The 17293-nt window shown below is 37.0% G+C and overlaps 1 protein-coding gene across 1 annotated transcript; it reads right to left on the reverse strand.

Moving 5' to 3' along the window:
* Nucleotides 1-678: 678 nt before the first annotated feature.
* LOC145159855 (increased DNA methylation 2-like) lies at nucleotides 679-3269 on the reverse strand. The gene is made up of 3 exons (XM_079078899.1): nucleotides 2919-3269; nucleotides 1310-2332; nucleotides 679-1146 (listed from the first exon to the last, which is right to left on the reverse strand). Exons 2-3 carry the CDS (start codon nucleotides 2316-2318, stop codon nucleotides 893-895), a joined length of 1263 nt encoding a protein of 420 aa, XP_078935025.1. The 5' UTR covers nucleotides 2319-2332; nucleotides 2919-3269; the 3' UTR covers nucleotides 679-892.
* Nucleotides 3270-17293: the final 14024 nt, after the last annotated feature.

The raw sequence follows: 17293 nt of genomic DNA on the forward strand, positions 1-17293 counted from the left end.
AAGGGAATATGTTAGAGCTCCTCTAACCATTCTAATATCTAAGAAGAGTTGAGGCAATTTGTGCTTATGAATTGCTATAGCCAAGTTAAACAAATTTACAAGATTTGCTCCATTTAGTCTAATGATAAGTCAACTATGTCATCCATGTGGTGTATCCCAAAATCAACCAATTTCACTTCATTGAATTTAATCAAATCATTTACTTGTTTACTTGTCATATTTACATTCTAGCTAGTTTTAATTTTATCAAACAATCAAAAAGACCAAACCCCCCATTTTTAAGTTATTGCCATTTTACAAGTATTTTTACAAAGAGACTTTTCATAGAGTTATAAAATTGAACCAATCTCCGTGGATACGATCCCTTTACCACTATACACTATTTTAGTGTGTAATATTTAGGGTATTTATTTTGTAGGCCTCGACAACCACCAGGTACATTGTGTTAAAAAGATTAAGTAATAAATTATCATAACAAATATAATCAGATCATCCAACCTAACTTAACTTTTATATATAAAATGGCACATTATTAATGTCATGATAGTGAATAAATTGTAAAAAGACATGCCACGAATCAACAACAACAACAACACCCAAATCTAAATCAATGTCATGGTTCCAAGACTCATCATTAACAAATGTGTATTTTTCGATAATAAATCAAGACACAGATACTTCTATATTCAGAAAATATAATTTTATATATCCCAAGTTTATATTATCCCAAATTATCTACTCATAAACACCCATACAACCTTCAAAAAAGCAAAAAACAAAACCAAAACCTAACCCCATCATCATCATCATCATCAAAGCATGATGCAATACATAAAAAACATACCTGTATGTAAATGCATCAAAATGAAAGATCTTAATTCTTGATTCTTAATCATCTTTTCATCTTTCTACGAGCTTTCATGACTATTCCTTCAAGAATTCCATCAGTTCCAAAATTCCCAGAAAATTGTTGAGGATCAACAGGACCTGGAAGCTTAAATGAGACTGAAAAGTGCCCTGGAGGACAAAGCTTGTGTGTCTGCATTTCAAATATTTGATCAAATCTACACACACTTTTTTCACCAGTTACTGTTACACCCCTCACCAATACTTTCCCATCATCTTCAACCTCACAACTGAATTCTCCTGCACCCATCAAATATCCATGTTTATGTTTTAGCATCCTACTTTCATTTAAATCTTGAAATGCATTTTCATTCAAGATTTAGAGATTTTGATGAAAAGGTGATAGCTTTTTAAAAAAAATAAAAATAAAGAAGCTCTCCAAAAAAAAAAAAAAGTAACTTACTTTCATCCCTTTTGACCCCAGGAAGAGAGACACGAAAAAGGTAGGAGTCTTCACATTCCCCAATGTCAATGCTTCCAATACTTGGCCCAATTTGACCCATTGTAGCACTTCCACTCAAAGCAAATCCACTTTTGGTGGAATTCAAGATTCTATTCCATTCTTCCCTAGTGGGATAAGATGAAAAAAAGATCATGTCTGATCCAAGATCAGCCAAAGCATTTGTTTTCATTCCAGGTGACACGTAATCATCAGAACCAAATATAGATGGTGTTGTGCCATTGTTTGTAGCTACACCATTGAAAGAACCTTTTTGCTTCAGTAGAGGACTTGAAGGAATTGTTTCATCTTCTTGACCACTAGAAGATGATGCTTTCTTTAAGTCTTGATGATATTTGATTTCTTGTACGTCTATGTTGTATAAAACTTTCCCATCAACGGTTGTATGACGCCTAGCATCATCTCTATCCAAACAGACATCTTCTAGTCTAGTCAACCTTTTGAACCTTTCAAGATACTCTTGCCCAATGTAAAGGATTTTGGGGTCACTAATGAATACAATGTTGTTAATGGCTTCATACTGACCTTTGATGATTGAATGTGGATGTAATTCGGGAGGAAAAAGATCATCAAACTGTGGGAAAGGTGGACCTGGGGTTCTGGTGGAGGTTGAGAGATGATTCCTCCCGTGAAAGAATTCTTGCAGCCATGGTAGTTTTAATGTGACAGATTGATCGGCTTTTCTGAGTACATAGTAGTAGATTCTTTCTACTTCAACTGTTTTCATGCAAGAACCTGCGAGTTTTTGTGGAGGATATGGTGGAAGACCCTCTGCACGTCTTTGGAAAACAGATTTGTGTGATTCTCCCTTGAGATCAGGGCCAAAATAGGTGCCCATGATGAAATATAAGAGGAAGAATTGATCATCTGTTGGTGTTCTTCCGCTTGATTTGTCATCCATGTCTGTTCCCATGTCGATGAGGTATTCTCTAACTGGGAGTGAGCCCTCCATTACTTGAAGAACAACTACAACGACAAAATCACCAGATTGAGATCCCCAAAGTAGTTGCAGCAGATTAAAAACCAAATCCAAAAGAAATAGAGCTGTTAATATGTGTTTTGGAGGTCAAAGCTGTTCGTTTCTGAATTCAAAATTGGTACAGATTCTGTCACGAAATCAACAGTAAGCTTATTCCACTTGTAGGATATGATATAAAGTTCGATAAATTTTGGAAGAATCCGTATCCAATTTCAATATGGAAATGAATCAACTTGAGCCCAAAACATCTTAACGAATTGAGAGAGGTATTAGTATACTCAAACGTAATTAATATTTTTATTTTGTAAAAAAATCATCGACTCACTGCATTAGAATCTCACATGTTCAATCGTAAGGGCATGGAAATTTCCCGAAAACCACAATCTCTCATAAAAAACGAATAATTAGAAAACAAATGCCTCGGTAATGATTAATTAACATGAATAGAAGAAGAAAAACAAGAATGCATGTCGAGAATGCCAATCAAATTGCACGGAAAACATAGAAGCGTAAGAAATCAAAGTGGAGACGATATTACTAAGAATAGCAAGTGAGGGAAGGGGGAAATCTGACCTTTACGAGATGAAAATCGTGGAACCTCCGACGAAGGAGCAGTTTTCAGGTGAAATTAAGCGTTTTGATTATTGATTTTTGAGGGTCGAAGGCTGAGGGGTTGTGAGCTCCGGTAGTTGAGCACACATGATGCCGCCGGCAGGAGGAAGAAACAGTTCTAAAACGTGGAATGCTTTGGCTTTTACCCATCCTTCCAAATTTATTTGTTTCTTTTTGTAAATTTTTACAACAGAATTTATTATTTTCTATAAAAATTATTTATTATTTTCTATAAAAATTATTTATTATCAATATATATTTTTTTTTATAAAAGAAATTAATGATGATAAATTTAAAAGCTATATGCTATTTTTTTTTTACTATTGTTAAATCAATGTATTTTCAATATTTTTTTTATCAAAGTATTATATTTTGAAAATTTATCAGATTATGACGTATTTTCTATTTTATTCATATTATGAAATTATATTTTTAAAAATCTAACCTATTACCATTTAAAAAAATTGTTTTTGGATAACATTGAATAGTTAGATTGATTATTCAATTAATAATCTATTTAAAAAAAAATACAATGATTTAGGATGCTATAAGCATTTGAATATGTACTTTAGGTGACTTTTGACTTGTTCAACCCATTTGAGTATTTTTTTTTATATACTTAAAATTGTTTGATTCATTAATTATCAATAAAATACAAAATATATTCACTTGTTTTAATGTACATGTTGAGATTGCTACCTTTATTAGGGATGTTATAATTAATTTTAAAAATCAACATTTTTACTACAACATTTAACTGTTGCTTCAAGTATGATTAGTTTGATGCTAAAACATCACAAAATGATAAACTACAATCACTTTTGTTAATTACCAGACAATATTTTTACAACACTTCCAAACACTTTGTTAATGGTAGTTAAATTAACTTTTCATATGCCTTCAATGAACTAATTCGTAAGTTTTTGTGAGGAAATTTATTACACGTCAAGTGAAGATATCTGTAACGTACCTCAACTTCTAAACACCAGTGGTAATAATGAACTTGTTTTTAAGCTTCACTAATCGATTGTAAATTCATGAGAAAATTAAACATTACACTCAGGCCTCATATAGAAAAGATTTATGCTTTGTTTCTAAACAAAGGAATGAAATGAATTTGATATGAACAAAAAGAAAAATATTCATGGTGGAACCTGCATAACATCCTCATTTTAAGACTAAATTTAAATTTTGTTCAATTAATTATTAAATAACAAATAAAATAGCGAAATAAACAGAAAATAATAATAAAATATTTTATTTATTAGTTTGAAAGGAGAAATTCATAATTTAATAAGGTTAAATAACCAATTTGGTAAAAATAGGGTTAATTTGGTAAAGTAAGAAAAAACTTAGTATTACTTAATAAATTAACCTCTTGTCGACCAAAGACCAAAGGATAGAAACATTGTTAGATATGTAAATATATGAGTAGGGATGAGCAAACGGACCGGGGAACCGGTACCGGAACCGGAACCCGATGGAACCGGTCGGACCGGGACCGGTACTATAATTTTGTGAATTTTTGAAACCGGGACTCGGTTAGAACCGGCCCTTAGAACCGGCCCAAAACCGGGAACCGGACCGGATAGTCTTTACAAAACACCCCATGGCATGCCTTTGTCGCTTGCACTTCTACTTTGGACGTAAAAAAAAAATATATCGATCGTGAATCAATAACCCACGAAATCCACTGAAGCACGACTTGGCCATGTACGTTATTTCAATATTATAATAGTGCATGGGCGATGTTCTTGTAAAAGCAATTCAGCTTTATAATAACTATTAGTTTTATATTTAAACGTTTAGTATTTGTCTTTACATTCATATAAATATCATGATCTGGTTCAAGATTTCATGGACTTGAAACTCATAAAAAATTAATAGTGCATGGGCCACTCGACAACTTTTCACATGAATTCAAATCTAAACATGTTAAAGGTAGGCATGAAAACTTAAACGTAAAAAAGAAAAGCAAATGGATGAAAACTTGCACGAAAAAGAAAAGCAAATGGTCACATCACAAAATGTTCATAGCACACTAAACGCACTGCTACTCAAAATAGATTAAACGTACATCTTAGAACAAAAGTGTATTAATGCATTTACGTTGCGATTTGTCGAAGACCGGTTCCGAAATCGAAAAACCGGCAAAAACCGGACCCGAAACCGGAACCGGTAGAACCGCCGGGCCGGTTCGGTTCTTGATTTTGGCCAAAGTCGGTTCCCGGTTCGGGTCCGGGTCGGGCCGGTTCCTGCCGATTCGGTCCTTTTGCTCATCCCTATATATGAGAGACTAGTTGTGGTGTCTATTAGTGGTTAAAGTGAGAATAAAAAGTTGAGGGGTAATAGTTGATAAATTGCATAAGTTAAAAGCTAATCACATTATCCCCGTCTCCATTTGGATTAAACGAGATTGAGAGAGGGAAGGGAGAATCCACGTTGATTTTGAGAATTTGAGAGGGATTTGAAATGTAGATTGAAGAGTTGGTGTTAGATTTAAGCTAGAAACATTAAGAAGGTGTAACTCTTCGTTATCCTTATCTTAAAATTGATTCAAGGTATGGAGAAATCTAAATATGAAAATATTAAACGTTAGGGATAATTTACTGATGATTTAAGTTAGTTTTAGTCATTAGATCACCAACTTACTTTCATTCTTCTCATTCATAGTTTGATTTTGAGTATAAATGACATTTTGGAAGCTTCAAAGCTTTAACAATGGTAAAAATCCAATTTTAAACACTATCATGAAATTGATGTTAACTTTAACCTAATTTTGATGTTTTAAAACTCTATTTCAAGTGAGGAATCCACCATATGTTGGTAATTATACTTATGGATTTGATTTGAGACTTTCACTTTGACTTAGGACTTCAATGGTGATTCAAGCTTGACTTATGACATAACCTAGCTTTTGATCTATTAAAATTTATTGAAATGCTATAAGTTTGATTGACTAAGTCAAATAAAAGCTCAGTTAGTTACTATCTATGTTTAAAAGGATTGGTGTGAATTTGAAGTTTAAATGATTTATATGGAATTTAATCAAACTTATATTGTTCAAATTACTAAAACATCACACTTGAATCATAAATCTATGTATAATTATGTTTTCAAAGGGGTTAATAACATGTTAATGATACCATTTAAGTTATTAAGAGAATAGAATCAACCTAGATAAATCTATGAGATTAAATGAAGCTTAAGGCTTAAGTTGGGAGTTTGATATTTCTTATCAAGTTCATTCAAATTCTTAAGCATTAAGACTTTTAAAACATCAAATTATTAATGAAATAAGGTACATTTGAGTAATAAAATGCATTTTCAAGACTTATTACACATATGAAAGTCGTTATGAAGGTTTATGGAAGGTTTGAGAGCAAATGCGCCAAAGTACACTACCCAAATTAGTCGATAACCACGAAATAACAAGGCTTGGACACCACATGGGATGTGTTCCCTTTTGGATCACATGAAAATTTCAAACAAGTCCATATTAACTCAAATTGATCCCATACCTTCTTTAATACTTCCTTAATGTTATGCAATGATTGGAATGAGTTGAATATGGTTATAAACATTATTTAGAACTTGATTTATAAAACTAGTTCTAGATAAATGGTTTAATTATTTTGTAACGCCCCGATTCTCAGGTATGGATTTAAATAAAAGGTTATTTAGTTTTAAGTCCTACTCGACGAGTTGGTTGCCCTACTCGTCGAGTAGCAGCGGGATGGGATCGCGTGATTAGTGACCTACTCGCCGAGTCCATGAAGGGACTCGACGAGTAGGAGCTGGCAGTTGAAACCCTAAATCCCGGGGTTTTGCACCCTATTTAAAGGAGCCTTAGCCTCCTTTGGCCTCTTTACAGTCTTTGAGAGCTCAGTGAAACGCTAATTCGTGTGGTACTCTTCTTGGTGTGATTTAAGCCTTGGAAAAAAGGTTGGCTAGGAGGGAAAAGCTTGAAGAGCAAAGGAGTTGAAGCAAGGAAGGTGTGGGAAGCAGAATTTACCTCAGCTAGCATCTTCTGGAGGTATCAAGTTGCAATATTTACTTCCCTTTCCTTCTAGATCTCTTTTCTTTTGGTTGAGTTTTAGGGTTTTATGGATTTTGAGTTGATTTGGTGAGCTATGGACTAGATCTGAAGTTGTAACTTCAGATCTGGACCCTTCCTAAGTCCTAGAGTCATAAAGTTTCTGGTTTGGGCATGAATGAAACCTCTTTGAACATGAAACCCCCATTGTAAGCTTGGATTTGACATTAAGAGCCTTTGTAGCTATGCATGCACGTAAAGTTTGCAACTTTACGTGAAAAGCATGCCTTAGAAGCTTGGATCTGTAGTTTGGAGCCGCTGCATGGCTCAAATGAGTCTGTATGGCAAAAAGGACTGAAGGGACTCGGCGAGTCGTATGGTCGACTCGGCGAGTCATATGAAGATAGGCATTAACTCGGCGAGTTGGAAGAACAACACGGCGAGCCCAATGAAGATTGTCGTAGACTCGACGAGTGGACGAACAACTCGGCGAGTCAGATGACGTTGCCCCAACTTATATATGCGCGGGTAACTGTCGAGTTGCAAGAAGGAAGCTCGACGAGTGGCCTTAGGGTCTCGATCGTAAACCAAAGGAACTCGACGAGTCACTCAGGTGACTCGGCGAGTGGGTTAGTACTTCAAGGAACTCGGCGAGTAGTCGGGGTACTCGGCGAGTCAAGGTCAACATGGACTGTTGACCTTGACTGATGACTTTGACTTTGACCAGGGTTTGATTAGTTGCCTTAAGGGGTACCTTGAAGGATTGGGAACTTATGGGTATGATTATGCTATGGTAATAGGTGGTGGAGTTTGTGGCAGTGATCCGAGGGTTGAAGTTTATCTACCGAGTCGGCATCTGCAAGGTGAGTTATCCTCACTATATCGATAGGGTCTAAGGCACCAAGGCCGACCCTTTAGTTGTTATCGTTATGGTATGCTACATGTGGATATGATCTGTTAGATCAGAATCAGGATAGACTGTATGTTATGCTCTTATGATCCGTAGGGATTGATATGTTAGTGACCTGCTAGGTCAGTGCTCTAGTTGTGAGAGATTGCTATGTTTGGTAATCAGTGAGATAGATATGTTCGATGTTTGTATATGCCAGTAAATGTTAGTTATGCGCACATGGTTATTTGCTTGTTGCTTGGGTTGAGGCGGTCCTGTTTTGTGCTGAAGGCCAACACACCCTATGAGCGGTCCGGGAAGACTGTAGGCCCACGCGGCGGTCCAGTCATGCCGAAGGCTCGGTATAGATTCAGTTGGACTGTAGGCCCTGTAGGGCGGTCCAGTCAGGCCGATGGCTCAGTATGCATGTTGATTGATTGATTATTACAGATATGGTATTATCAATGTGGTATTGGTATTTTGGGGGTAGCTCACTAAGCCCTCGGGCTTACAGTTTTCAGTTTATTGTTTCAGGTGATGGGTTTTAGGTACAACAAATAAACTAGAAAACAATTCCTAAGTTCACATGCAACCTACTTTGGATCTATGTTTTAACTATTGAACATACAACTTTGAATTGCAAAACAAGAACCCTAGAGGAGAGAGGCTAATTTCGAAATTAACAAACTAGGGTTTAGGGTTTACATACCTTTCAATTGTTATAGCAAACAATTGATATTCCCTTGATCTTGATCTTGATCTTCTTGGAAGCTTTAGCACCACAAGTGTAATGCCTCTAATGGAATCACACCCAATGACTAGCAAGAAGGAAAGTAGAAGAGAGAGGGGAGAGGGAGTATGCAAAATCTCGGCCTTAGGGTTTCTTCAAAAGAAAGAGTGACCAAAAACATGAACCAGGAGGCTCCTTATATAGCTGAGGGATCTAGGGTTTAAGGGAAACCCTAATTATCCTTTGCTTAGGGCCTAAGCAAACCCAAGGGCCTTATCCAAGCCCCTATGGACGAAATTATTAGGGTTTCCCCTAAAGATTTCGTCCACCCTCTTCCAAGGGGGTTCTAGAGCCTTCCACTCAACTATTAGATAATTGCAAACTAGTCCCTGCACCTTATAATTAATTCTTTTAACCCCAAAATCAATTCTGATTAATTTCTGGCTAACAATTAATTAAACATAATGATTTCTAATTAATATATTAATCCATTAACATATTAATAAATCATTTATATATATATATATATATATATATATATATATTAATTTATTAATCTTATAAATTAATATCTCTCCTTTCATAATTTCCTTGTCCAGTTGCTAGGTTGAGGGCAACCCAAAAGGACTGTGCTGCTGTCAATTCAAGTACATACCAATTATAGTTATGGGCTTAGACACCTAATCCAACAGTCTCCCACTTGGATAAGTCTGTAACTATAATTGCTAGTATGCCTTCTAAATTTGACCAGCAAATTGTAGCTTCCAAAAGCTGCTGCCGAACTCTGACCCAGTCAGTTACGTGTCCTAAGATAAGTGATCATATAACCCTTCGTTCTGCTTGATATCCCCAGACAAAAGACATGGAATGTAATCAATCTGTTTGTCCAGAATCTATGTTTCCCGATTCCTGATTTGTGATGATGAAGGACTTCTAATCGAACACATCAATTTAGTCCTGGCTGGGCCCAGCACATAAGTCAACACCAAATCATCGAGGGGCCCACAGATATCGCTTTTCCTGTTAGGGCAAAAGGAACGAATAAACGTTGACTCATATGCTTGTATCTTTTACTCATCAAATTATGCATGACAATACGTTTTATAACACCAAGTTACTGATGCGTTTTCGTATCACCAATGTACAACCGACTTGTAAATTACAACTCATATATCTTCGTTTCAAGATTATAAGATATTATCGTCTCAGTATTACTCGTGATGAATTCCATGAAGTAATACTCTGAGCGTGGGTTTATCCAATACTCAAATCTCAATTTCTGAGTACTCATGAACATTGCAGCAATTCTATTGCCATGTCTATCCTTAGACAATCTGCAATCCAATTCATGACAGTCTTAATTCACTACTTACTTCCAAGAGTACGAGCGACTGTGGAGTTTGAATAATCTCATTATTCAGGAAGTAAAACATGCAAAAATGAATCACAATAATAAACAATTGACAAAAGGTAGTAGCCAAACTTATAAATAATACTTTATTATTTAATCACCAAAAGTCAATTACATTTACTTTGTTACAAGTTTCAAAAACTAATCTAACTACTAAAACTAATATCATCTTTCAGTCCTATGCTCCGAGCATGCTGAATATGCTTAGCCCTACTCAGACCCTTTGTGAGGGGATCTGCTGGGTTATCTTCAGATGACACCCTCTTTACTATAAGATGGCCTTCTTCAACTCTATGTCTGATGAAATGGTACTTTCTGTCGATATGTCTGGTCTTACCATGATCTCTTGGTTCCTTTGTCAAGGCAACCGCTCCTTCATTATCGCAGAACAGTTCCATAGGCTCCTGGATGGTTGGAACAACTCCGAGATCCCCGATGAAGTTCCTCAACCAAGCTGCTTCTTTCGACGCTTCACTTGCTGCTATGTACTCTGATTCACAAGTAGAATCAGCCACCGTATTTTGCTTGGAACTCTTCCAAGTAACTGCTCCTCCATTCAGTAAAAACACCCAGCCTGACTGAGAACGGAAGTTATCTCTATCCGTCTGAAAGCTGGCATCACTGTAACCATCTACTCTCAAAGTATCACTGCCACCAAGCACAAGAACCCAGTCCTTTGTCCTTCGTAAATACTTGAGTATATTCTTAACTGCTATCCAATGAGCTCTACCTGGGTTTCCCTGATAGCGACTGACCATGCTCAAAGCAAATGCCACATCAGGGCGAGTACATGTCATAGCGTACATGATCGATCCGACAGCGGAAGCATAAGGTACACGACTCATGTCATCTATTTCAACATCTGTACTCGGGCATTGAGTCTTACTCAATTTGGTATTGCTCTGGATAGGTAGCTCTCCCTTCTTGGAATTTTCCATACTAAACCTCTTTAGTACCTTATCCAAGTATGTGCTCTGACTAAGTCCAATTAGTCTCTTCTTTCTATCTCTCAATATTCTAATCCCAAGAATATAGGCAGCTTCTCCAAGGTCTTTCATGGCAAAACACTTTCCAAGCCAAGACTTAACTTCTTTCAAGGTTAGAACGTCATTACCAATGAGTAATATGTCATCGACATACAACACCAGAAAAGTTACTATACTCCCACTAGCCTTGATATACACACAGAACTCATCTTCACTTCTAGAGAAACCAAACTCTTTGACTTTCTCATGGAAGCAAAGATTCCAACTGCGAGATGCTTGTTTCAATCCATAAATGGATTTCTCAAGCTTGCACACTCTATTGGGAAACTTTGCATCAACAAAACCCTCTGGCTGACTCATGTAAACATCTTCAGCCAACTTCCCATTAAGGAAAGCAGTTTTGACATCCATCTGCCAGATTTCATAATCATGAAAGGCAGCTATGGCGAGCAATATCCTAATAGATTTAATCTTAGCCACTGGCGAAAAAGTCTCATCATAGTCAACCCCTGGGGTTTGAGTAAAACCTTTTGCAACCAGTCGAGCCTTGAATGTATGCACATTCCCATCCATGTCTGTCTTCTTCTTGAAGATCCATTTGCACCCAACTGTCTTGCGACCTGGTGCACTATCAACCAAATTCCAAACTTGGTTGTCATACATGGACTTAATCTCGCTGTCCATTGCCTCTTTCCACTTGGAAGCCTCTGGGCCTGCCATTGCTTCCTTATAAGTGACTGGTTCATCTAAGTTTACCAGTGTTCTGTCACTTATGAATGTGTCACCATCTGAAGTAATATGAAAACCATACAACTCAGGTGGCACACTCACCCTAGTGGATCTTCTAAGAGGTAATGAGTTATCAATTGGTTCAACAGGAACTGTTTCCTCTGGTTGAGTGCTAGTGTCATCTAAGGTTCCTTCATTGGCTGACTCTTGAATTTCTTCAAGGTCAATAGTGCTCCCACTGTCCTCTTTGAATATGAGCTCTCTTTCAAGAAAGACTCCTCTTCGTGCTACAAAGACCACGTTCTCACTAGGCCTGTAGAACAAATATCCAAAAGACTGCTTTGGGTAACCAATGAAAACACATTTCTCACTTCTAGCTGCTAGCTTGTCGTGAGTCTCTCGTCTTACGAAAGCTTCACAACCCCAGACTTTAATATGTGCTAACGAGGGAACTTTCCCTGTCCACATTTCGTGAGGTGTTTTGGCAACCTTCTTTGTAGGGACAAGATTGAGGATGTGGGCGGCTGTCTCTAAGGCATACCCCCAGAAGTGAATAGGAAGCGAAGCCCGACTCATCATAGAACGAACCATGTCTAACAAGGTTCGATTACGCCTCTCAGCTACACCATTTAACTGTGGTGTCCTAGGAGGAGTCAATTGTGAGACTATCCCACATTCTTTCAGATAGTCGTTAAACTCGATACTAAGATACTCCCCGCCTCTATCGGATCTAAGTATCTTTATCTTTCTGCCCAATTGATTTTCGACTTCATGTTTAAACTCTTTGAACTTTTCAAAAGTTTCTGACTTATGCTTGATCAAGTAGATATATCCATATCTGCTATAATCGTCAGTGAAAGTCACATAGAATCGATTAGCATCTCTTGTAGTTGATCTGAAGGGCCCACACACATCTGTGTGTATGAGATCCAACAGACCTTCACCTCTTTCACAAGACCCTGTGAATGGTGATTTTGTCATCTTTCCCAAAAGACAAGATTCACACATATCATCTGACTTTAGGTCAAATGATTCCAACACTCCATCCTTTTGGAGTTGGGCTATGCGTTTCTTGTTAATGTGTCCAAGACGACAATGCCACAAGCATGCCTTGTCTACACTATTAGACAAGTCAATATTAAGTACACTATTTCCTAAGCTATCAACACAAGTCACTGTTTCATACACACTATTACAAGGCAAAGCTTCAAACATAAAAACACCATTCTTATAAACAGAAATTGAACCATTCAAATCATTAAAAGAATATGTAAAACCTTGTCTGAACAATGCATGAAATGAAATAATGTTTCTCGTCATCTCAGACGAATAGCAACAATTTATTAAATCTAATCTAACATCATTACTAAGCAGAAGCTGATAAACTCCGATCTTGGTTACTGGTGAAGACTTTCTGTTTCCCATGATCAGGTTTATCCTTCCTCGCTCTATCTCCTCACTTTCCTTTAGACCCTGCAAATCAGAACAGATATGAAAACCACATCCTGTGTCAAGGACCCATGAACGAGAAGATAATGAGTTATTAGCAGAAATAGTGTAAATACCTGCCGAAGATGGCTTCACTTTGCCATCCTTGATATCTTGCAGATATTGTGGGCAAGATCTCTTCCAATGCCCTTTTTGGTTGCAGTAAAAGCAAACTGCCTCTTTTGGATCAGAAACATGGGGAGTGGAACCATTGGGCTTAGCCTTTGGGCCATTACTAGATGACCCAGCTTGAGCCTTGCTCTTCCAGTTTTGCTTGGGAGGACCTTTCCTCTTTTTCCCCTTTCCCTGTCCAATAGCCAAAACAGGGGCACTAGCAGGTGTGGAGGGTATACTTTTACCCTTCATCCCTGCCTCAGCTGTCTGCAACAAGTTGTGCAATTGGGCCAAGGTCTGCTCAGTATTGTTCAAATGGTAAGTTAGAATAAACTGACCATAACATTCAGGAAGTGAGTTCAAGACCATGTCAATGGCCAATTCCTCATCAAAGTGAATATTGAGCTTGACCAAACGCTCTATGTAGCGTTGCATTCTTTGCACATGTGACACAACTGACTCCCCATCTTTCATCTTGCAAGCCATGAGTGACTTGACTACTTCGAACTTTTCTTGACGAGCTCGCTTATGGTACTTTTCCATAAGGTCCTTGTTCATCTCGAAAGGCCAGTAGTCCTCATAGTACCTCTGCAGTTCTGGGGACATAGTTGCCACCATGATGCATGCCACTTTGGTAGCATCATCGTAATGTTTCTTGTAGGCAGCAAGATCTTCAGGAGTAGCTTCATTCTCATCAAGCTCTTTGAGCTCCTTTTCAAGAACATATTCTTTGTTCTCGAAACGAAGAGCCATCTTGATGTTGCGCATCCAATCGTTATAGTTTGAGCCATCCATAACGACTTTGGAGCAGATATTGAGCAAAGAGAAGTTCTGGTTGGAGGAGGATGAAGCAGAAGTGTTTCCAGGAGTAGACATCTGAAAAGAAAGAAAGTTTTAGTTAGATTTCAAGATACCTTAATAGAATAACCCAAAGATATAATATCAAGGTTAGGATCCAACTATGAAGATTCACAACTTAGAAATGGGATGCCGAGATCCAAGTGCAAATTTCATAAAGGTAGGTGAATGACGATTCACCAATTCCACCATTAGACGAAACAAACGAAGTGAAATTCCTAATTCTTTTGAGATACATTGAAACTATTCAATGACATGTTTTAATCTCAGATTATGCTCTTCTATTTGTGACTGGGATGCCGAGGATCACAAACAAGATGTGAATAACCATGCAAATGTGCTTGGTAACCTCATTGTCTTTATCATTAACTATTGATGTGCTGGTAAACCACACACGCTCCATCAAAATGACAATTATGAGATACCCATTACTACTCTTTATTAGTGCCTTTTAGTGTGCTGGTTAACCACACACGCTCCACTAACGACCAATAAAGCATAATGTGCAATTTCATGGATTAGCATACTTTTCACATTTTTCCTAAAGTAACTAGAGTTGGGATTTTGAAAATAATGTTCTAGTACTTTCTTTAATATCATTATACTTTTAATGAGAAGTAGTTGTCCTATCAAATCCGTTCTGCTAACGACCCTCCACTAATCAAGGAAGCGGTGGGTGAGAGTGGACACCCATTCAACTACCATTTTATAGGCAGTTTCCTTATACCCCCCTTATAGATTAGCTTCGTGAATGAGGCATACTAGCGATTTGACTGACCATGTTCTTATACATATATAATATTAAACTTTTAATTATAATATATATATAAGGTGTGTTTTAAAACATTTTAAAACTTTAAGGGTTTATAAATTTCGAAATTTAGGCTATTAAATTTAAATTTAAATAAACCAATTAACTAGATTTAATATTTATCTTTTAATTAACTATTAATCAAATTATTAAATCTTGTAAGGATTATCTAATTAAATTAATCCATTAATTTAATCCTAATCCTTATCCCTCTAAATTTCGAAAAATAGGGTAAGGATAATTATCCAATTAATCTAATTAAGCAACAATTATCCAAAACAAGAAACCCTAAAACTTCTAAGCAAATTTCGAAATTTACAAGGGAGGAGGCTAGGGTTTTCAAAACCCTAACCCTAATTTCGATTAGGGTTCTTTGGAGGCTAGGGTTTTCGAAAAAACCCTTTGATCCAAAACCCTAGAAATCAAAAATTTTGGCCTTTAGGGTTTAATAGCTATAAACCCTAATTTGCAATTCAACAATTGTAGCAATTCAATTTAAAACAACAATGGCTCTGATACCACTGATGGGTTTTAGGTACAACAAATAAACTAGAAAACAATTCCTAAGTTCACATGCAACCTACTTTGGATCTATGTTTTAACTATTGAACATACAACTTTGAATTGCAAAACAAGAACCCTAGAGGAGAGAGGCTAATTTCGAAATTAACAAACTAGGGTTTAGGGTTTACATACCTTTCAATTGTTATAGCAAACAATTGATATTCCCTTGATCTTGATCTTGATCTTCTTGGAAGCTTTAGCACCACAAGTGTAATGCCTCTAATGGAATCACACCCAATGACTAGCAAGAAGGAAAGTAGAAGAGAGAGGGGAGAGGGAGTATGCAAAATCTCGGCCTTAGGGTTTCTTCAAAAGAAAGAGTGACCAAAAACATGAACCAGGAGGCTCCTTATATAGCTGAGGGATCTAGGGTTTAAGGGAAACCCTAATTATCCTTTGCTTAGGGCCTAAGCAAACCCAAGGGCCTTATCCAAGCCCCTATGGACGAAATTATTAGGGTTTCCCCTAAAGATTTCATCCACCCTCTTCCAAGGGGGTTCTAGAGCCTTCCACTCAACTATTAGATAATTGCAAACTAGTCCCTGCACCTTATAATTAATTCTTTTAACCCCAAAATCAATTCTGATTAATTTCTGGCTAACAATTAATTAAACATAATGATTTCTAATTAATATATTAATCCATTAACATATTAATAAATCATTTATATATATATATATATATATATATATATTAATTTATTAATCTTATAAATTAATATCTCTCCTTTCATAATTTCCTTGTCCAGTTGCTAGGTTGAGGGCAACCCAAAAGGACTGTGCTGCTGTCAATTCAAGTACATACCAATTATAGTTATGGGCTTAGACACCTAATCCAACATCAGGTACTTCAGGAGTTCATGACAAGGCGAAGGCATGACCGTACCGCTCCTCATCCTTATGATCTGGCTTTTGGGACACTTTGATTGAATAATGAATTGAAAACACTTTTGTAAACAATTACTATTTGGTTTTATTTATGCTTGAAAAGTTTAAATTTGGCGTAAAATTTTGGATGTCACAAGTTGGTATCAGAGCCTTGGTTTGAGTGAATTGGGGAAACACACGTGTGAACCCAATCTCAAATCAAGGAAATTTTCGAAATAAATTCTAAATTGGTTTTCAAAATAAAGGATGGAGGATGCAGAGGGTACGATCAGCAGGAGCCTGTAAGTAAACCCCAAAATACCATACAATTATTATGATATGTTAGAACAGCATGCTAGTGTTATGCTAGGGATCTTCAGGAATCGCATTATAGATTTGGCTGATTATATGATGCCTATTAGCCTAGGGTTTCTTGTATATGGAATTGACATCATAACTGTAGATGTTTAGTGTATGCATCACGGCTGTGCATAATAAAGACCTTATAGCCTGAGAATGTTGATTCGGCCTTCGGGTAGGATTGTATATTCGAAAGTCTATTGGGTCCAACGTTATGTGCAACTAGCATACACTAGCGCTGCAGGGGATGATGAAAGTTTCATGGATGTGTGGGTTGTGAGGAGCTATGAGATCAGTTGTGGGATGGGTGATGTTTCCCTAGGAGTAAGGGTTGAGCGCATATTATGTTGATGATAGTGTTAGGGTGTTGTGGTGATACTTGAGACAAATATGGGTAGGTGTGGAAGGTGGTATGGGCCCGTACTACCGAAAGCACAGGACCCATACGCGTAGCAAGGAAGTCACAACCCCTAGGGTTTGTAGGTTTTGGTCTC

The sequence above is a fragment of the Lactuca virosa genome, chromosome 2 (genome assembly GCF_052849685.1).
Source record: "Lactuca virosa cultivar CGN04683 chromosome 2, Lactuca_virosa_CGN04683_v6, whole genome shotgun sequence".
NCBI lineage: Eukaryota > Viridiplantae > Streptophyta > Magnoliopsida > Asterales > Asteraceae > Lactuca > Lactuca virosa.